This window comes from Mirounga angustirostris, unplaced genomic scaffold (genome assembly GCF_029215605.1).
Source record: "Mirounga angustirostris isolate CCGP_5_RB_7025 unplaced genomic scaffold, mMirAng1.0.hap1 SCAF_6, whole genome shotgun sequence".
In the NCBI taxonomy this organism is placed as follows: Eukaryota; Metazoa; Chordata; class Mammalia; order Carnivora; family Phocidae; genus Mirounga; species Mirounga angustirostris.
The window spans coordinates 31,967,094-31,989,243 of NW_026991714.1; the positions used below are offsets into that span (position 1 = coordinate 31,967,094).

General features: G+C 34.6%; 1 protein-coding gene across 4 annotated transcripts in view; it reads left to right on the forward strand.

Annotated features, from left to right (window-relative positions):
- The window catches only part of DENND1B (DENN domain containing 1B), a 266,120-nt gene that overhangs the window by 57,244 nt on the left and 186,726 nt on the right, over nucleotides 1–22,150 (forward strand). For all 4 annotated transcript variants that reach the window (XM_064594053.1, XM_064594051.1, XM_064594049.1 and 1 more), the window contains exon 3: nucleotides 9,339–9,382. In XM_064594053.1, coding sequence (XP_064450123.1) covers nucleotides 9,339–9,382 — 44 coding nt within the window. The remainder of the gene's footprint in view (nucleotides 1–9,338; nucleotides 9,383–22,150) is intronic.

Consider the following 22,150-nt stretch of genomic DNA (forward strand, 5'->3'; position numbering starts at 1 on the left):
AAATTGAAGAACACAGAAATAAATGGAAAGATATCACATGATCATGGATTGGAAGAATTAATATTGTTAACATATTGTTCATATTACCCAAAGCCACTTAGAGATTCAATATAGTATTTATAAAAATTTAATGGAACTTTTTTCACAGAAATACAAGAACATTCCTGAAATTTATATGGAACCACAAAAGACCCCAAATAGCCAAAAAAGAAAAGAAAAAAAGAAGAAAAAAAACGTGGAAGAACAAAACTGGAGGCATCACATTTCCAAATTTCAAATTGTGTTACAAACTATAGTAATAAGAACAGTATGGTACTGGCATAAAAACAGACATGTGGACCAATGGAACAGAATCCAGAGCCCAGAAATAAACCCACACATATATGGTCAACAAATATTTCACAAGGGAGCCAAGAATACTCAATGTGGAAAGGACAGTCTCTTTAATAAATGGTGTTGGGAAAACTGGATATCCACATGCAAATGAACGAGGTTGGATCCCTGTCTTAGACCAATCTCAAAAACTTACTTGAAGTGGATTAAGGACTTAAACATTTGAACCCATAAAACTCTTAGAAGAAAATAATAGATGATAAGCTCCTTGACATCAGTCTTATCGATGACATTTTGGATATGACACAGATGCACAGAAATTAATAAGTGGGACTACATCAAACTACAAAGCTTTTGCACAAGAAAAGAAACAATCAAGAAAGTGAAGACAACCTGCAGAATGGGAGAAAATATTTACAAACCATATATATGTTTTTAGATTCCACATATGAGTGAGATTGTACAATATTTGGCTTATATATCTTATATATCTGGTAAGGGGTTAATATCCAAAATATATATGCATCCATAGAACTCATACAATAACAAAAAACCCAAATAATTTATTTAAAAGAAGTAGGCAGAGGGGGGGCCCTGGTGGCTCAGTCAGTTAAGTGTCTGCCTTTGGCTCAGGTCATGATCTTGGGGTCCTGGGATCCGCCCTGCATCAGGCTCCCTGCTCAGCAAGGAGTCTGCTTCTCCCTCTCCCTCTGCCCTTCCCTCCTGCCCTGCTCATGCTTTCTCTCTCAAATGAATAAATAAAAATCTTAAAAAAATAAAAATAAATAATAAAATAGAGGATTGAATAGACATTTTTCCAAAGAAGAGATACAATGGTTAACAAATACATGAGAATGTGCTCAACATCACTAACTATCATGGAAATGCAAATCAAAACCATAATGGGATATTATCTTATACATGTTAAAAAAAAGAACAAATGCTGGCAAGGATGTAGAGAAAGGGGAACTCTGGTTCACTGTTGGTGCGAATGCAAATTAATATAGCCAGTGTGGAAAACAGTATGGGAGTTTCTCAGAAAATTAAAAGTAGCATTACCATATGATCCAGCAATCCCACTTCTGGGTATATATCTGAAGAAAATGAAATCATTATCTTGAAGAGAGATCTGCATTCCCATGTTCATTGCAGCATTATTCACAACAGTCAAGATACGGAGACAACCTAAATGTCTATCAGTGGATGAATGGTTAACAAAAATGTTGGGTGTGTGTGTGTGTATAATGAAATATTATGTGTATGTGTGCGTGTGTGTGTATATATATATATATATATATATATATACACACACACGCACACATAAAAGGAAATATTATTCAGACCTAAATAAAAAGAGTATCTTGCCATTTACAATAATATGGATTGGTGTTGAGGATATCATGCTAAGTGAAATAAGTCAGAGAAAGACATACTGTATGATTTCACTCATGTGTGGAATCTAAACACATGAAACTCAGAGAAAGAGAGTAGAATGATGGTTGCCAGGAGCTGAGGGAGAGATGTTGGGAGATGTTGGTCAAAGGGTACAAACTTTCAGTTATAACATGAATAAGTTTCAGGAATCTAATGTGCAACATAGTGACTATAGTTAACAATACTATATTGTCTTCTTGAAAGTTGCTATTAGAGTAGTGCTTTAATGCTCTCACCATAATCACAACAAAAACAATAAATTAGTAATTATGCAAGGATGTGTGTCATCTTAACTAACCTTATTATGAACATTTCACATATATGTTTATTGAATCAAGTTACATACCTTAAACTTACACAATGTTATATGTGAATTATCAATAAAGCTGGAAAAAGTAATTTTAAATGTAGTTAGCTAATTCCATGCTTTTCAATATTTTTCACATAATAGCCATATGTAGAAAATGGTATTTGAATGGTAAACTTGGGAGGGAAGGAGTGGGCTATAGGATGGAGAGGAGGGAAATTGATTTTACCTTTTTCAATGCCTCCTCTGATCAGAGACAGCATTTTTATTCATTAGTGTAAGACCAGAACTTCAGCCACCTAATTTTATAATTACAAATGCTGCATGTATTGATTTTACCTATTTTTCAGTCCTATGGTCTTTAGGTACATGCAGTAGATTTTCTACTGAAAATATGCTCTTTTAAAATGCATTAGCATGATTTGGTATAACATTTCGTAGTAATGGACTTTAGAGGGGAAAAAACACCTCACTTCCATTTTATTAGCTTTAAATCAGCAATTCCTATCTATAACAACTCTTCTGTTTAAATTTTCTTCCCGTCACACTTGACTGACAAAAACCTCAACCCTGACTGAATCTTCCAATTATCTCTTCTACCTAAGCTGTTGGATGATGATGGGGGAAATACCACATTGTTGCCATTAAACACTAGGTTGGATACCTACCAAATTGAGTACTCAACAGTGCCTGAAAGTTAGTCACACTTCCTCCTTCAGCCTCCAGCAACTTCTCTTTTAAGCAGAGAGCTTTGCTCCTACTTTACAGAATTAACAATTTTTACACAAAACTTTTGCCTTTGCACCACCAATTCTAAAATCTCCTTGGATTCATATCTTCTCTTTTTCCTATAACAATGGAAAACATTGTCCAGCTTCCTTCCAAGGCTCATGTCACTATCTTGGTCAGGATCCCATTCTTCCTGACTTCTCAGATATCCCCTCTTTTCTCTTGGGCTCTCTGCGGGCTCATTAGTACTATCATTTAAACATGTTCAAGTCTGCACCATACTAAAAGAAAACAAATCTATCTAGCTTCATGTCTCCTCGTACCTTTACCTTCTTCCTTGTACAGTCTTTGTTAAAGAAGTTGTCTCCATACACTCTGCCTGCCCTTCCTCATTCATTCTCACTGCATGATCCTAAGTCGGCCTTCTGCTTCCCATCCTTCCATTGAAGCTCATTTTATTATGGCTTTATGCTTTACGTATAGTTGTCATTTTTTAGTAGTCACTTTGCTTAATGTTTTACCACATTTGAGAGTTTTTTAGATATACCCTCTTCCCTTGACTTTCATAACAACACACACTCTAGCTGTATTCTTTATACATTTCTAGTTGTTTTTTCTCATTTGGTTTATGTCATCATCTGCTTTAATTGGTTTCTATGATACCCAAGATACATTTTAAACTCTAGTCTGTCCCCTGCCTCTCTAGCTTCATCGCTTGACATTCTCTCCCTTCTGCTCTACATTTGGGATATACTACATTTTTCCCCCTTTTTCTACATTGCATTGTGCTTTCTATTAACTGCCAAGACATCATGCATATTGTTTTTCCAGTCTGGAACGTTCTCCCTTGCCCACATTAGAACCCAGATCATCCTTTGCTTGCCTGACATGTTAGTTTACGTGTACTTTCCTTCCTAAGTAGTTCAGTGACTTTAAAGATTTTATTTATTTATTTGACAGAGAGAGACACAGCAAGAGAGGGGACACAAATGGGAGGGGAGTGGGAGAAGGAGAAGCAGGCTTCCCGCTGAGCAAGGAGCCTGACGCGGGGCTTGATCCCAGGATCCTGGAATCATGACCTGAGCCAAAGGCAGACACTTAACGACTGAGCCACCCAGGCGCCCCTTGTTTAGTGACTTTAAATTAGATTAGATTTCCATATGTTATTGTGTAGTATCCTGTCCGTTTAGTGTAGCAGTCATTAAATTTTATTGCATTATATGTTTTAGATGCTTTCTTTTCTGTAAGTCGTAGAGACCTTATTTTTTTTTAGTTCAGCATTATATCTCCATAGGTGGAAGAATAAAATTACACATTTTCCTTAATGAGTCTTGCTCATTTACATTAAAGAGACATGACCATTCCTTTATTCGGAACATTTTTTGAAATTACTAAGCCAGTGAATTTTTAAGTTGAGCCCAAGTATTTATGCAGGATACCTTGTTTAAAACAATAGTTTGCATCTTTTATGACTACAAATAGACACAAAGAAACTTTCTACAGTAATAGAAATGTTATCTTAGTTATGGTTTTGGTTACAGGACTATACACATTTATTAAAACTTACTGCACTATACTCTTAAAAAGGGAATATATTATTGTCTATAAATATCTCAATAAACCTGATTCCCCAAAATTTCATCTAAGTCTCAGTTTCTTCATCTATATACTTGTAACCACTGTTAGGATTTTTTTTTAAATGATCCTTTTCCATGGAAATATCATTCTGGCCCTGATTTCTGAGTCATTGCTCTGATTACTATTTGCCATTTTGTGTCGTGGAAATAAATATAAAATATATTTATGACAAGCATCTTTTATTATTGTAGAAAGTTTCTTTGTGTCTATTTGTAGTCAATCATCTCCCCTCACCCCCAGTCCCTAGCAATCAGTGGTCTGGTTTCTGATCTACTTTTTGCCTTTTCAAAATGTCATATGAATGTAATCATAAAGTATGTAAGTTTAGTCATAAATATATTTCATCTTTATTTCAATGACATAGTGGCATAGTGCTTTTGAAATTCACCTATTTTTTGCCTGTATTGGTGCTTTATTTTTTATTGCTAAATTGTGTTCTATTATATTAATGTACCACAAATTGGTTACCCATTTAGCAGCTGATGAGCATCTGAGTTGCTTCTATTCTTTGTTTATTATAAATAAAGTTTCCATAAACATTTGCATACAAAAAACCCCAAAACAATAGTTTGCACAAAAAGTAGAGAGCTCTTCCACATGTGTACTATAGGGCTTTGGAGGTCAGGGACTTTTCTTATTTCTTTAACACTGCATAGAGTTTTGAATGGAATAAGTTAAACTTAAATAGGACAGAGAAAGGTATTGATTCTGGAAATTATTTAAAATAGAGATCTTGCCATTTGCAACGACATGGATGGAACTGGAGGGTGTTATGCTGAGCAAAATAAGTCAATCAGAGAAAGACATGTATCATATGACCTCACTGATAGGAGGAATTCTTAATCTCAGGAAACAAACTGAGGGTTGCTGGAGTGGGGCGTGGGGTGGGAGGGATGGGGTGGCTGGGTGATAGACACTGGGGCGGGTATGTGCTATGGTGAGCATTGTGAATTGTGCAAGACTGTTGAATCACAGATCTGTACCTCTGAAACAAATAATGCAATATATGTTAAGGGAAAAAAAAGAAGAAGATAGCAGGAGGGGAAGAATGAAGGGGGGGAAATCAGAGTGGGAGACGAACCATGAGAGACAATGGACTCTGCAAAACAAACTGAGGGTTCTAGAGGGGAGGGGGGTGGGAGGATGGGTTGGCCTGGTGATGGGTATTAAAGAGGGCACATTCTGCATGGAGCACTGGGTGTTATGCACAAACAATGAATCATGGAACACTACATCAAAAACTAATGATGTAATGTATGGTGATTAACATAACAATAAAATTTTTTTTAAAAAAGAACTTGTACCTCCCCTGGGGGGGAAATTTACCAATTAAAAAATAAAATAAAATAAAATAGTGCTCTTGGGGCGCCTGGGTGGCTCAGTCATTAAGCGTCTGCCTTTAGCTTAGGTCATGATCCCAGGGTCCTGCTCCATGGGAGGCCTGCTTCTCCCTCTCCCACTCCCCCTGCTTGTGTTCCCTCTCTCACTGTGTCTCTGTCAAATAAATAATTAAAATCTTTAAAAAAAAAATAGCTGCTCTTGGGGTGCCCGAGTGGCTCAGTCGGTTAAGTGTCCTACTCTTGATTTTGTCTCAGGTCGTGATCTCTCTTTCTCTCTCTCAAATAAACAAAATAAAATAGCTGCTCTTTAGATCTCAACTAAGAAAGTTCTAGTCTCTCACACCGACTAGCCTTATAACTAACACAAACTCCTCCTTGTTTTGGCCTTGGTTTTCTCATTCATAAAATTCTGATTCTGCAAGGCAGGTAAATCAAACACTGAAAGCTATAATCCATTATATCACTTACTAATATATATTCTACCTTTCAAAAGTATATAGTCCCTGAACTGTGATTTTACAAATGCCTAATTTTAAAGGTTCATCTGTGAATTCCACAGAATTCCATAAATATTATTCATTTACGCAAATTGAAAAGTTTGCCTTCCATTTTTTAATGATGTAGTTGAATCACACTAATATTTTAAGTTATTTTAGTTCTTGTTTTCATTGAAGGGCTGGAAAATGTGAAAGACCTGATTGCAAAGGGAAAAAAACCAAAACTGCTGAATTTATCTCACTTTACATTTTAAAAAAGCTTTAGTCATGAATTTGGAATACTTGTGATGGTGATGCACAAATAATATTTTAAATATTCTTACTCCAAATTTACTGATTTAATAAAAATTTTTATATTTTCCTTCCTATACTGTAACATCTCTTATTAAAATAAGAGACTAACTGCATTTATGTACAAATCAAATCATGCATTCTTCCTTTCATATTTATTTGGTTCCTAGATTGTTGGTGGCAAAGATTGCTTTAAAATTAAGATCCGGAGTCTCTCTTGAATTAGTAGTAGGTATTGGTGAGAAGAGACGCACAGTGTGCATCAGGCCTCACCAGCGGCAGTGATTTCTGCCAGTGGTTCTCATCCTTCCATCCATAAAACAAGCAGAAAACCAACTTAAGCTCTCCAGGTCAGATCTGATAGCGAGAAAAATAGTCCTCGGGGAATAGAAAATCCAGTCTTAGTGCATACATTTGAGAATCAGGTTATTATTTCTTTTTAAGAGCCTTTTTTCCCCTTCCTTTGCAGTACTTGTGAAAAGTTTCTACAGAGATGTGTCAGATATGGTGTATGTCTAACAACACAGGCAGTAACTAAGTTAATCCATTTCAAAATATGGATTCACGTTACAGTAAATTTTTGAGTGCTGAAGTGGAAATTTCATTTAATGAAAAGAAATAGGATATTTTTCACTGAATATAAGCCAGTAGATGTTACTTACATGAATTCACTTGTTCCTTCTCTCTGTGAAAGAATAGGCGATACAGGAAAAAAAAAAAAAAACACAACAGCATAATAGAAGATAAGAAAAAGTGAGTTAGCAGAACATACATGGGTAAATGCTGTGAACAATAGGGGCAAAGCATTATCTGTACAAGGTAAACATGTTGGTTTTAAGACATAAGTGTAAGAAATTTATCACAAACAGTTTCTTAAATGACAACTATAAAATTGAGGTTGTTCAAAAGGGATGTTTTAAATATTCACATTAAAACTCTTTAACTCCATTATTTATAAGAAAGAACTATTCTGCATTTCTGTATAATTGATTTACTTATGTGGCCATTAGTGTATTAAGTTTATCAAAATAATATCAATATTTCATGAAGATTCCATCATATCACTTTTGTTTTATACGATTCAAATCTTGATAATTATCATTTTGGTAAAACTGACTCATACGTACATATTTTCCAATAAAACACACACTCATAACTCACATGTATATATTTTCCAACATAATCATAACCATGTCTTGAGTATTTTTAGGTGACCTATAATGCATGTCCTTCATTTTAGAAATGTACACTTTGTTTTACATGAAGAGATAATCATTTAATATTATCTTTGTGAATTTATAATGCATTATTTTTATATAAGATGTGTTAAATGATTTATTTATATTGACTTATATAGGAACCTTCTATTCCTTACTAAGTAAAAAGGTTAATTATAGAAAGTATGCTTTCTTTTCTTTTTAATTTAAAATAATTGAAAAAATTCTTTTGAACTTAATAAGTAATACAGCAAGAGGAGATAGCTCATACTAAAAATGTTGCTAGGTAATTATTGAGTTTTGGAATTAAAAACCTGGAATTATGCATTCTTGGACTGTATTTTTATAAAAGCAACATGGAATAGTGGAAATAATGGAATAGAACTTATTGAGAACATAAAGTGATGTCTTTGGTCTACCCTTTTTACTTGGAGTGGAATTCAAATTCTGTTATATCAGTGGTACTTGTTACTTATACTATCTTGAGCTTTGAAAGGCTTTTACAGAAGTAATATTATCCGTTGTACACTATCCTTTTAAAGCACATCTACAGATATTTAAAAGTTTGTTTTTGACACAATTGAGAAATGAGCACATAACCAAAATATTTATTAGTGCTAATTAAAAGAACTTATTTTTAATATACTAAGTAGAAAAGAAATATTGTGAGAAATGATGAAAATGAAAAACCGTGGGAATATTTATAAAACAACATTGGTTTTTATAGAATAACTAGATATATTAGAAAAATTTCTTTAAAATGCCCTGCAAATATCAGTTGTATTTTAAGTAAGCTTGATGCCTTAGAACTACCAACTTATATCTATTATTTTATGAAAGGCTTCACTTCATAGAGTTGCAAATATGGGATTTCAAAAGTGAATTTTTTTTTTAAAGATTTTATTTATTTGACAGAGAGAGACAGCGAGAGAGGGAACACAAGCAGGGGGAGTGGGAGAGGGAGAAGCAGGCTTCCCGCCGAGCAGGGAGCCCGATGCGGGGCTCGATCCCAGGACTCTGGGATCATGACCTGAGCCGAAGGCAGATGCTTAATGACTGAGCCACCAGGCTCCCCTCAAAAGTGAAGTTTGATATAAAGCAAGCGTTATTACAGTGTTCATAAATATTTAGGATTTTAAATGAAAATTTAAGATAATATATTTTGGTCTAATTTTTAAGAACTATGATATATATATAATATATTACATATTTACCACATTTATATTTTTCTTTTCAAATTAAAACCAATATGTTAAGTGTAGTTAAATCTGAAAATTCATATTTCAGAATCTTAAAATGTAAAGTATCTAAATAGTTGTGAAAAGAAATAGTTTTAATAATCTGACAAAGTTATTTTATTTGTTCCTATTCCCAAAGGTCATTAAAATGCTTAAAAGATCAAAATCCTTTATTTTTAATCTCATCAACTGTAAATGTTTAAAGAGAAATTTAAAAATTATTTAAAAAGTATCTCTGACAATGTTTTAACAAGAATGTTGGTGTAAATGTGCCCTTTTGCCTCTGTTTAATGCCATGTGTCAATTATTTACAGATCCTGTGGTATTGTGGAAATTCCCAGAGGACTTTGGCGACCAGGTTGGAATCACATAATTTTTAAAAAACATTTATAATTGGGAGTACTATGATTATTACTACTGTTACTGCAGCAACTACTACTACACATGAATTTCTATCAATATTTTCTCTTCACCAGTTGTGAGGAAAAAAATCACCATGTGTGCAGAATGTATATGGAAAATCTTTTAAAGTTACCAAGTAGATGGATGATGAGGGAGCCTTTATATCAAAACTAGTAAGAACTGAATGTTTACAGTTTCAACATATTTTTACGCTCTTTTAATCTATCAATGGAACATATTTGGAAACATTTAAAAATTTTTCCCATCAAAAAAACTTGACAGTACCATACTTTGTTGAATACCCTCCTATTATTTCTGTCTACTTGAAGTAGTAACTGCTGTAAATAAGTGGTTAGTTCTCTCCTTTTACAGTGATGTCTGAATCATTTACATATATGTTGAATTGATGATATTTTCTTATTTTTATGTAATTCTTATCTATAGCTTTACTTTCTTAAAAGAAAATGAGACTTCAGAATGAATTTATTCCATTTGTATTTTGGATTATAGTTTTTTATAGTTCCTTAAGTATTTAGTATGACCAAAATTATGAGTTATTTTGACATGAAATATGTAAATAGAAAAATCTTTAAAATTTTACATTATAGATTTATCATTTTGAAATGAATTAAATAATACATGGTTAAAATACAGATTTCAGTTTTTATGGAAATCTGATGAACATATTCTTTTTTTTTTGGCCTGCAAAGAAATGGTATAAAACACTCGTCACTGTTAAAATTAAAAAATTTACTAGTATAAGCTTAACCATAAGTTAAGTTCACAGATACGATTCTTAAAATTCTCTTAATTTATAAAATTGAAAGCTGACAAAAGTATTTGTTTAAAGCAGTTCATTCAGAAATAAGTATGCAGAAAAATATTTGTTTAAAGCAGTTCATTCAGAAATAAGTATACCGAAAGTGATTTTGGTATGTGGAAGGATAACTTTCTACTCATGAAAATCTTGTATGTAAGACTAGGAAGTTACACTGAAAAAAATCAGTAAGTGGGCATTTTTTAAAAAGATTTATTTATTTATTTGTCAGAGAGAGAGAGAGAGAGAGCACAAGCAGGGGGGAACAGCAGGCAAAGGGAGAGCTCCTGCTACTGAGTAAGGAGCCCATTATGGGACTCAATCCCAGGACCCTGGGATCATGATCTGAGGCAGACAGCCGCTTAACCGACTGAGCCACCCAGGCGTCCCAGTAAATGGGCATGTTAAGTATTAATTCAATCTAATGCAATCCTTGACTACTTTTCACATAAAAAGACAGGTATGTACTCTTAATTTGTTTTTAGCTCTTTAGAGGAAGAATAGATTTATAAATACTTTAAGTATGCAAAAGAAGTTCCTACAGTGAAGACTTGATTTGGATATATGATGTATAATTGGGTTTGTTTTAAAGTAATGTATAGTTAGGTTAGAGCCTTCCTGACTCATTCTAGCATTTTGAAATACTATTCTTCTCTTGGTATTCTTGATTCTTTCTTGTCCACTGACCCAAAAACAAACCTCCCGTCCAGGTCATGTTTTCTGTTGTGTTTTATTTTCTACCTCTTAAACTGCCCCTGAGAATTCCTAGGAAATTTGAAGACTCCTCACTTTGGGTTCATGTAGGGGCATCAGGTACTTGTTGAGTTCAGCTACAGGAAGTTTTTCAGCGAGACTATCGCTGTCCCTCTCTGTGACTGATAAACTGGTGATGGGGATTTTTTAGTTGGGGCTGAAATGTTGTTTTGTTTTCCAAATTTGTGAGGCCAGTAGAACATTAATAAGCCTTTATATACCTAGTAAAATATAAAAGTAGTTAACTGGGTAATGGTGATGAATGTTCAGAATTCTAGTTCATAGCAATTCTTATACACTTTTTTGAAGGTTAGGACTGAAAGGAGCTTTAGATACCATTTTGTCTAAACACTTCACATTATATCTGAAAAAACCAAACTTCATATGGGAATCTAGCCAAGGGCCTTGAAGGATGGTTTTGCTATATGCTTTTTGGTGAATATTCTGAATACTACAGATGATTTAAGTACTCTGTGTATATTTCTCATCTTTTTTAGCACTTACTGTTGTGTACTATCTACTTCCTGCTAAACAGTCTTTTCACTGGATCTGAGACTTGCTTCAGTAATAATAATTATTAATAAGCTCTTTATTTAGCTCTTACCATGCACTGGGCAGTATACTATGTACTTTATGTGCATAATTCATTTTATCTTCAAACCCACCCAGTACTGCTAGGAGATAGTATCATGCCCCAGAGTGAGGGTTAAGAAACTTGCCTGAGATCACATTGCTTATCAGAGGGAGAGCTAAGATTTGAAGACAAGTTTGTCTAACTCAAAACCATGTGCTATTAGCAATGAAGCTATATTCTTTCTGCTTGGAATGCTGACCCGGATCCTACTCACTTATTTTATTTTAGCTCATGTAAAAATAGTTTATCATAACAGTTCTTTTCCCCTCATTATCTTTATAATTTGAAATCATTGTGTTACTTAATCCAAAGAAATAATATCAATTCATTACCCTTTGGTTCTACTACATGGAGTTGTTGGTTCATCATAGTTGTTGATTTGTTACAGGCTCCTCAAGTATGTCTTCCTTCTTTAGTTGGTAGAACCAGTGGGACAGTTCAAAGTCACATTTCAGGGGCTGTAATTTGATTTTGGGGGGCAGGTACAGTGGAGAATTTTGTATAGGGAAGTAGGAAATGAAACTGTAAATGTAAATGGAGCCGGGTTTGGGTAACATTAAAGGCTTTGCTAAAGAGTTGGTCCTTCAGATGAACTTGAGGAGAGTGTGGTATAGCAAAATAACTATGTTAGGAAGATTAGTCGGGAAGAGATTTATTTCCATATGGATTGGTTGTGGGATAAACCGGAAGCACGGAAATTAGTTGGCTATTATAGTAGTTCAGCTGAGGGCATCAGAAGGATCTGAAAGGGTTGGTTACATTAGTGAAAACGAAGATGAGTGTAAGGGGGAAGGAGGAAAGAGGTTGCTTGCAGGGGTGCTCTGTGGGGCACGGGGTAGAGAGGAATAGTGACAAGAGGATGAATTTGCTTTTTGTCCCTCCAAGAAATGTCGAGTTATCTTTGTGTAAGTGGTGGATGGGACTTTTGGGGATTGGAGAAGAATGGAGAAGTGTTTTAAAGCCTCAGGAAATACAAAGCTGTGAGCCAATTTGAGGATTGCTAAATTGAATTGATGTCAGATTTATGTTTTGCAAATACATTGAGGGCTCTGGCAGAGAAGACTAAGGCAGACCAAGTCTTCCCATCCATGCCACTGATACTAGCAGTATCGCTTCATACATCTATGAGAGGTTCACAGCTTCTGTATAAAAAGAGTAATTGTGTTTCTTTTTGCTGCTATCAAGGTGATCTCTCCATTGCCCTTAGTTCTCTGTTGTTCACATTATACTTAATGGCTTCAGGCTCTTTTTCAGAACGCTTCACTCCCCCCTCCCCCACTCTCTGCTTGTCATTTTCATGCTTCATGTTTCTATGGCTTTGCTGCTTGCATATAGCAGGCCCTCTTCGGGCCGTGGTTAGCCTGTGTTTCTTGAGTGAGAGGAGTCAATCTTTGTGAGAAAAATACACTTTTAGAGAGGGGTCAGAAATAAGATCTTATAGATCCTGGAATCAAACAGATATGTGTTTGAATACTAACTCTGTATTTATAGATTGTGTGAAGTATTTGCTTTAGATAGGGACTTAATCTCTCTTAGTTACTCATTTGCAAAATGGGATTGATTTTACAGATCTGACAGAATTACGGGGTAAGAATGAAATGATGTGAAGTCTGTAAAGCGCTCAGCACCACGCCTGGCATGTGGAAAACATTCCATAAGTGTGAACCAGTAGTTTTGTTAAAGTATTGCAAAGCCAGGAACATTTATTAACTTACGATGAGGCATAGATAAAACTGCTTTATGTAGAATATCGTTTTTATAGGTGAATAACAAGTTTGAGAATTTTACTGCTTATAGACCTTCAGGAAGATTTATAATTTAATAGCATAAGAAGTACTAATATGTAAAAATTCTTCTGTCGTGTGTGCTTTCTGAAATTTCTGTGCCATTAGTTGATGAATGACTACAGTGGATATCTGCTGTTTAACTGGCCAAACTGTTACTTTTTGGTTTGTCATTTTTATGAAAATCTTAAACTGCGTTTAAGATTTCTTTTTATCAGCATGGCTATCAGCAGAAGTCATAGGACCATGGAACCATGATCTTTTAGTAATGGCCAAGACATCAGAAATCATTAAGACCATTTGGATAGGAAAGAAGATTATGAAGAGCTGACCCCAGCTCATATGTCCTGTTTACCTTCAGTCTTGCAGTACTTTTCCTGTTTTCACACAAACTGCAGGCCTTTCATGCTTCTGGGCCATTTCGTATGCCTCAGATGCCCTTTTCCTTTTTCTCCGATGTACTTTCTCCATAATGCAAATGAAATGTTTTATCTGCTGTGGTATTTTGAGGTATTCCTCTTTTGTGATCCAGACTCATTTTTGTATTAGTATGCCTGCCATGTTACCTGAGTAACCTGGATTAGTTGTTCTTGTGTGTCTTATTTCAGTGAATGCTCCTACTTAAGCTCCTTTCCCAAGCCAAGGACTCTATGTATTTATTTTTTACTTCTCTTTCCCTCACTCAACTGCTATTCCCAGTCTGTCCTCAGATCCTATTCCTTGTGCCTCTTTTATGTCTTGTCAGTCTCTCCACTTCTCTTTATTTCTAGGGTCCTTTCCTTAATTTGTATCTTCCTAACTCTTCTGTTTTTGTGCCTATTTAATTTACCCTCCACAGTGTAGCTAGAATGATCTAAAAGACAATGGAATGATCTTTCTAAAAAACAAATACTGCTTCTCCTATCACTACTGTCATTGGTTCCTTACAATGTGCCAGGCACTTTCTAGGTACTTTGCCTGTGTTGGCTCATTGAATCCTAATAATGCTTCTATGAAGTGAAGGGACTACTACAGTTCCCATTTTACAAATGAAGAAACAGAACTACAAAGTACTTAATTTACATGGCAAAAGTCACACAATTAGTAAGTGTGGTAGAGCCATTATTCCAAGCCAGACACTGACTCCAGAACCCATAGTCCTGAAGACTCATGTAAACTCACTGCTCCCCACTGATGCCTTCAAGATAAGGTTCAACTTCTCAACGTGATCAAGTTCCTTGTTTCACATCTTTTGTTTACATCTTTAGCCTCCTATTTCTCTGTATCCCTTTCCTTTCTCCATTTAAGAAATGGTCTGTATTTTATAGTGAACATTATTTTCTCTTCTGTACCATTTATTTATATTCTGTCTTTGAACATGGGTCTTTCTGTCTGAAATGCTAATCTCCTACTTGCACTCCCTTTTGCCTGTCTTTCTAGTCTTGGCTTAGAGGTCATTTCCTCCAAGAAGCCTTTTCTTTATGTCACAGGTCTAGATTGAATGCACCTCCTGGGAGTTCCCTTGGCATTTTATGCTTCCCATATTATGCCACTTATTAGATCTGTCATTTTCCTTACTTTCTATTTACCCTATTAGACTAAATGACTCTGAGGCTAGCATTAAAGAAGAATTTTTAAAAGAAGATATAATCATGACTCTAATGCAAATGTAACATTTCATTTTTCAGTTTTTTTTTAAACTCGTTAGTTGATGAGGGTGTGAGTAAAATGTTGCATCCTATTCAAAGGAGAGCTCAAAGTAGCAGAATTGTATAGATAAATCAGGAATGCTGTAATAAATTTACAAATAGACGTAGAAGTGGCTTTATCCACATGGGGAGCCGTGAGGGAGGAGGTCAGTCAGTTGTCCCTCTATGAAACATGTCTGTGGACAAATATTATTTGTATTGCTACAATTTACAGAGTTGTAAAATAGCTTCAAGACAATGAAAGTCACAGGGCCCCTAGAAGAATGTGTTAGGCAATGGCTTTTTTCCCAATGAAAACAACCAGTAATCTTTTGGTTCAATTCAGTCTTTTAAAAATTTTTCCTATAGTCTTCTTCCTCTTACAAGCATAGTAATTTCAAAGAAAGATTATCCTAGAAAACAAAACAAAGCATGTTTCTAAGGGTTTGGCCTGATTATTTACATGCGTGCAGCAAGAGAGTTAATTTAGGCTACAAGCCTCCATGAATTTACTTTACCCACCTAGAACCATGCAGTGTAGAACAATTGCCATGTCTACAAAATTAACTTTTTTCCAAGAAAGTTTTCTTTTTTTTTTTTTAAAGATTTTTTATTTATTTATTTGACAGAGAGAGACACAGCGAGAGAGGGAACACAAGTAGGGGCAGTGGGAGAGGGAGAAGCAGGCTTCCTGCTGAGCAGGGAGCCCGATATGGGGCTCGATCCCAGGACCCTGGGATCATGACCTGAGCCGAAGGCAGACGCTTAGCGACTGAGCCACCCAGGCGCCCCCCAAGAAAGTTTTCATAAGGAATTTCAGATTAGATTTTTAGAATCTCTTATTTACTATCCCAAATCTAGGAAACTAGGCCCAAGCAAATATCTTTCCCAGATTTTACCTATACTGCCTATAACTTTGGTTAATTGTTCTCAAGATTCACAAAATTTGCTAAGGTTCCTGGTCTTTGAGGAAGGGACCCTCTTTAACACGTTTAAGTTTGGACCCTGTCAACCAGGCATCTGGCCACTTTTTCTGGGATGACTTTGTGGTCTCCATAAGTATAGCTAACCTTTGTTCCTTAAAAGTGCCTTGGCATGGATGATTAAACACGCATCTTTCTAAAAAATGACACTTTAAGACCTTGGTTGTGCAATCAATTTTCCAGTTATATACTGGTAAAATGAAAGACTTACTGAATTTATGCAAAAAAAATATTGCTATGAAAAATGAAGGGACTTAGAGTTTCTGAATTCAGGGAGGGAGGGAATCAGTGAGAATAAGATGCGATTTAAAAATATTTCAGTTTATAGAAGCAGAGTTTACTAAATTGTTGTAGGTTACAGACAGTGTAGGAAGAGGAGGAAGGGCTTCCTTATATGTCCAGAAAATAGATCATGAAAACAGCATCAATAATATTTCAAACAATAAAATTTTCCTCATTATTATTCAATACAAAGCAATTAATTATTGTTTTGCTGGATTTTGTCTTAACAGTCTCATGAAACTTGCTGCTTCTTGACTAAAATGAGTCTTGGAAGTTTGGCCTTAGTCCACTGGAATGGCCTGAAAATTATCTAAGTGATGTCACTTCCAAGGCCTGTCACCAGTAGTCTATTCTTCGAAGTGTCAGTAGTTTGAAATACCTCATTTTTCCAAGGCTCTGAGACTGATCTACTTTGTTAAAAACACAAACTCTGGCCTGTACCTTACAGCGGAGCCTTCAGGCAAGCCTCAGAAATTAAACTAAGCTACCTGTAGATGATAGAGGCATAATGGTTATGGTTAATTTATTACCAGTAATTTTCAAATGTGAAAGGTCTGGGGAGAATGGGCAAAATAGGTGAAGGGGATTAAGAGGTACAGACTTCCAGTTACAAGATAAATAAGTCACAGGGATGAAAAGTACAGGTGGGGAATATGGTCAATAATATTGTAATAATGTATGATGACAGATGGTAATTGCACTGATTATGGTGAGCATTGCATAATGTATCGAATTGTCGATTCGCTATGTTGAATACCTGAAATGAATACAACATTATATGTCAATTATAGTTTGCTAAAAAACCAAACCAAACAAAAACAAAAACAAAAGAACAAAACCCAAAAGCAAATGTGAAAGGTCTGGTAAGGGTTCATAATAAAAATAAAATATGAAAAAGAAAATTTGGTTGTTTCTGTTATATGAAAAAGATAATAAAGCCACTCAAAAAGGTTTTAGAGAAAATGTCTCAAAGAGCAAGGAGTAAGACCCTCTTTCTTTCTTTCTCTCTTTCTTTCTTTCTCTCTTTCTTCCTTTCTCTCTTTCTTTCTTTCTCTCTTTCTTTCTTTCTTTCTTTCTTTCTTTCTTTCTTTCTTTCTTTCTTTCTTTCTTTCTTTCTTTCTTTCTTATTTCTTTCATTTTATTTATTTGACAGAGAACACAAGCAGGGGGAGTGGCAGAGGGAGGGGGAGAAGCAGGACCCTGAGATCATGACACAAGCCGAAGGCAGACGCTCAACCAACTGAGCCACCAGGCACCCAAGACTGTTTTCAAAGGAGTTAAACTTATATCTGATTTATAAAAGTGGGTGAATAAAATTTGAGGAAAAATCTTGAGATATAGCCTACATTAATCCTGAAACATAATATAACAAGAATATACCAAGAATATCAAGTAAAGAGATTGAGGATGTCTGGAGTAGGGCCTAGACAAATATATTTTTGTAGAACTTCATGTGTAAGTCTGATGGGCATACCCAGTTGAGAACCACTGGCCTAGAAGATGCCAGGGAGAAGTAAAATAAAATAAATAAATAAATAAATAAATAAATAAAATAAAGAAGTAAAGGTTATGGCCAAGTAAACATTTTAAATAATAACTGAAATTATAACTGACAATATTATATTATTGTTGTCTAATATCATTGAACAAAATACTGCCAGGACTCTGATAAATATAGGAAAACCTAACAACTATTTCATAAGAGATTTGATCATTGTCTTTCTAGAGAGTAAAACATACTATGGTCAGCAAGGGTATTGGTGTTTCTCTAGGGACTTCCTATACAGCATATGATTTCTGAAATATTCATATTCATAAAATTTACATATATACAAGTTCACCCTAGGGCAGGCTGAGCATCTCTTCTCATTTTCCAGCTTTTTGTGTGCATCTCTTATAATAATAACATATCAAGCGAACCAAATTATTTCTAGCATCTCATTTTATAAGGCAAGAGAACATATCTCTGTGCTTTTCAAGGAACCTCTAGGAAATCTCCAAGATAGTTTTAGTTATAAAAACATGTCCTGGAAGTTTTTGACTTTATCTATATTCAGAATCTGAGTTTGGGAAGGCAAAATTTAAAAAGTTGTTAGAAGATTGGAATGTTTGACTAAGATGGGATCCAAGAAGCAGCACTTGGTTATTTGTTTAATCAAAGTGACAATGAAATATTTAAAATAAATATGGTCAGGAACACTCTTGAATAGTTCTTTAATAAATGAACTTTTTACTTTTTCTCCCCTTCAATAATAAAAGACATAACAAAGAGGGCACATACTGAATGGAGCACTGAGTGTTACACACAAACAATGAATCATGGAACACTACATCAAAAACTAATGATGTAATGTATGGTGATTAACATAACATAATAAAAAAAAAGACATAACATAGTGAACTCAGGACTAAGTGCAGAAATTATTCTGTTAACCCACAGGATAACTTAACAGTCTCATGAAACCTTCTGCTTCTTGACTAAAATGAGTCTTGGAAGTTTGGCCTTAGTCCACTGGAATGGCCTGAAAGTTATCTAAGTGATGTCAGTTCAGCTACCTCAGAGGCATACAGAGGTAAAAATAACTTTTTACATTGTAGGCATAGGCATTAATCAATAATCGAAGGAAACAAGCCCAAGTAGTTGAGTGAATTTTAACAATTTTCATAGCTTCTTTGAGAGTCAGGTATTATCAAAAAAGACAGACAAAAGTTACATTTTAAGTTTTGTTTCATTGTGACCTCTCATATTTAAAAACAAACTGACGCTTTAAGACATATTTCAGAGATGTGCAATGCCAAACTAATTTCATTATCATCATCACCATATTTATGTTGTTTTAACATGCAGTGCATCCATGATTGCTGTTCGCAAATGAATTCATATATCTGTTAAAAATTTTATTTTTATTTTTATTTTTTTTAAAGATTTATTTATTCATTTGAGAGAGCGAGAATGAGAGAGAGTACATGAGAGGGGGCAGGGTTAGAGGGAGAAGCAGGCTCCTCGCCGAGCAGGGAGCCTGATGCGGGACTCGATCCCGGGACTCCAGGATCATGACCTGAGCCGAAGGCAGTTGCTTAACCAACTGAGCCACCCAGGCGCCCTAAAAATTTAATTTTTATTTTCTAATGCAGTAAGTTTCAGTATTCAATTATATATGATTATATAAACAGTAGTTCTTCACTCCTCAATAACTTCCAAGAATACAGAGGTTAAAAAAAAAAGCCCAAGAATTGCTGTTTTTAAGACAAAACTGTTCTTTGAAAACAAAAGTATATACACAGTTGTATTTATCCAACGCTGTTGTTCCTAGTGTAGTCTTAACCCCTCATTAATTACAACTTTTAACCTAAGTAACTAACTTCTGTTTCAAAGAAAAAGAAAAACTCTGAGGGGTGGATAACTGAGAACTTTCTGTCATGCACAAGCATTTTAGCAGATGACCAGACCTCATGAATACCCGTAATACAACTTTCTGAAACCATACACATCCCATAAACATTTTTGTAAAGTGGAGAAAATTAGCACATTCATTAAAATGACCCAAAGGCATAACCATTTTATAGCATACAAAAATAAGAAGCACATAGACTTAAATTATGCTTAGTAATCAATATTTTAGTATTCTATCTTGGAAATTACCTGGATATCCAATAGTTATACATTCATTTACTCGATTTAATACCAGTTTAATATTTTGGTAACGTAAGATTTTGGAAATTATGTTTAAGCAGATATGTAACAAAATATAATTACTTTTGAAATAAGTTTACCAGAATAATGATTCAGTTTAGTTAAATAAGAAATTTATATATTTTTTAATAACCTTAAACATTGTATCATGTTAGCCTATTTGTTCTGTACACCTGCATAAGTTTAGGAAAAATAAGCCCAAGTAGAATAAATCTACCCTTGTATTATATTTAACACTGATAAATCAGAGAAGACACTATATTTATTAAACCAAAATGATAAACTTAGATGAGTATGCTCATCTACCTTAATTATGTGAATTTGAATTCTCTAAGAACTTTTTTTTGAGGTTTAGCCCATTTGAAGTTTTGGAAGTTCAGTTTCCTTATTCTATAGGACTTTTAGGGATATTCACTTTATGTATATACCTCTCTATAAGCCATTCAGAACAGAGATCCTTTATTAAAAATTTTTTTAAAGATTTTTTTAGAGCAGTTTTTATGGTTCATGACAAAATTGAGAGGGGGTGCAGAGATTTCCAGTATGCCCCCTGCTTCCCGACATGCATAGCCTCCCCCATTATCAGCATCACTCACCAGAATGGTGCATTCTTTTTACCAAGGATGAACATACATTGACATATCATAATGACCCAAAGTGTGTAGTTTACCTTAGGGTTCACTCTTGGTGTTGTACATTCCGTGGGTTTAGACAAATGTATAATGACATATATTCATCATTATAATATCATACAGATATTGTGACTGCCCTAAAAGTTCTCTGTGCTCTGAGTATTCCTCTCTCCCTGTCATTCCCACCCCTAGCAACCACTCATCTTTTTTTTGTCTCCATGGTTTTGCATTGCCCAGAAAGTCATACAGTTGGAATCATAAAATATGTAGCCTTTTCAGATTGGCTTCTTTCACTTAGTAATAGGTATTTAAAGTTCCTTCATGTCTTTTCATGGCTTGATAGCTCATTTCTTTCAAGTGCTGAATAATTTTCCATTGTGTGTATGTACCACAATTTATTTATCTGTTCACCTGCTGAAGGACATCTTGGTTGCTTCCAAGTTTTGGCACTGATGAATAAAGCTGCTATAAACATTTGTGCAAGAATTTCTTTAATTTATGAGACTTTATAATCTATTTTATTGATACTCTCCAGAGTTAGGGAAACATTTCACAGTAATTCAATAAGGAAAGGCTTTCTGAATTATAGATGCAATAGATTCACAAATACCAAAAATTTGGGTGGTATTTTTAGGTATAATGTATATAGTGAACAGATAATACAGATATGTAAGAAGTTGAAAAATAGATTGTTTAAAGTAATGCTGTATTTTGCAAGGCCTTTTTGCCTTTTTAGTTATGTTTTTGGTTGTTATTTTTAGATGAAAAATTTTGCCAAATATTGAATAAATGAACTGAACCTAGACAATTAGCATGTAGCTAAAACTATCTTGAAATTATTTATATAATACTTTTTTATTTTGCAAGGTACTGGTCTGGCAATGTAAGGTTGTAAACAAAAAGCTGTATTCTTACTTTCTAGGAAGCTTATTAGGCAATGGAAGATTGGGCTGGGAATCAAAAGTGAACAAACTATCATTCTGTCTTCTACTTGACAGAAGACTAACTTGAATGTATGACTTTAAGGAAATAATTTTTTTTTCTCTGAATTTCATTTTTCTCCTCTATAAATGGGGGATGCAGGAGCAAATGGTTGCTTCATGTTTTTACAGTATTCACTTCTACATATAATTCCAACAGAAGGCCAGGTGTTAATAAATGCCATGAAAATTACTAACAATATAATGTAGGAATTCTGGGAAGGAAGACATCACACATTTAAACAAGCTTAAGAGTTGAGTCATTAGTGAGGAAGAGGAGGTGTAGTAAGTTTGACTAATTTTCTTGGTGGTGGCAATATGTAGTATACTTTTGGTAGCCTCTAGGATTAAAAGGCTTAAGGGGGGAAAACCATGTTTATATAGAATAGCAAGAAGCCGCTTTAAAAGGAAAGATTGAAGACAGAAGCTAGAAGTTGATATATAGCAAGAATTAGCAGAAATGGCAAGATGACAGATGTTACCTGAGTATACACTGTG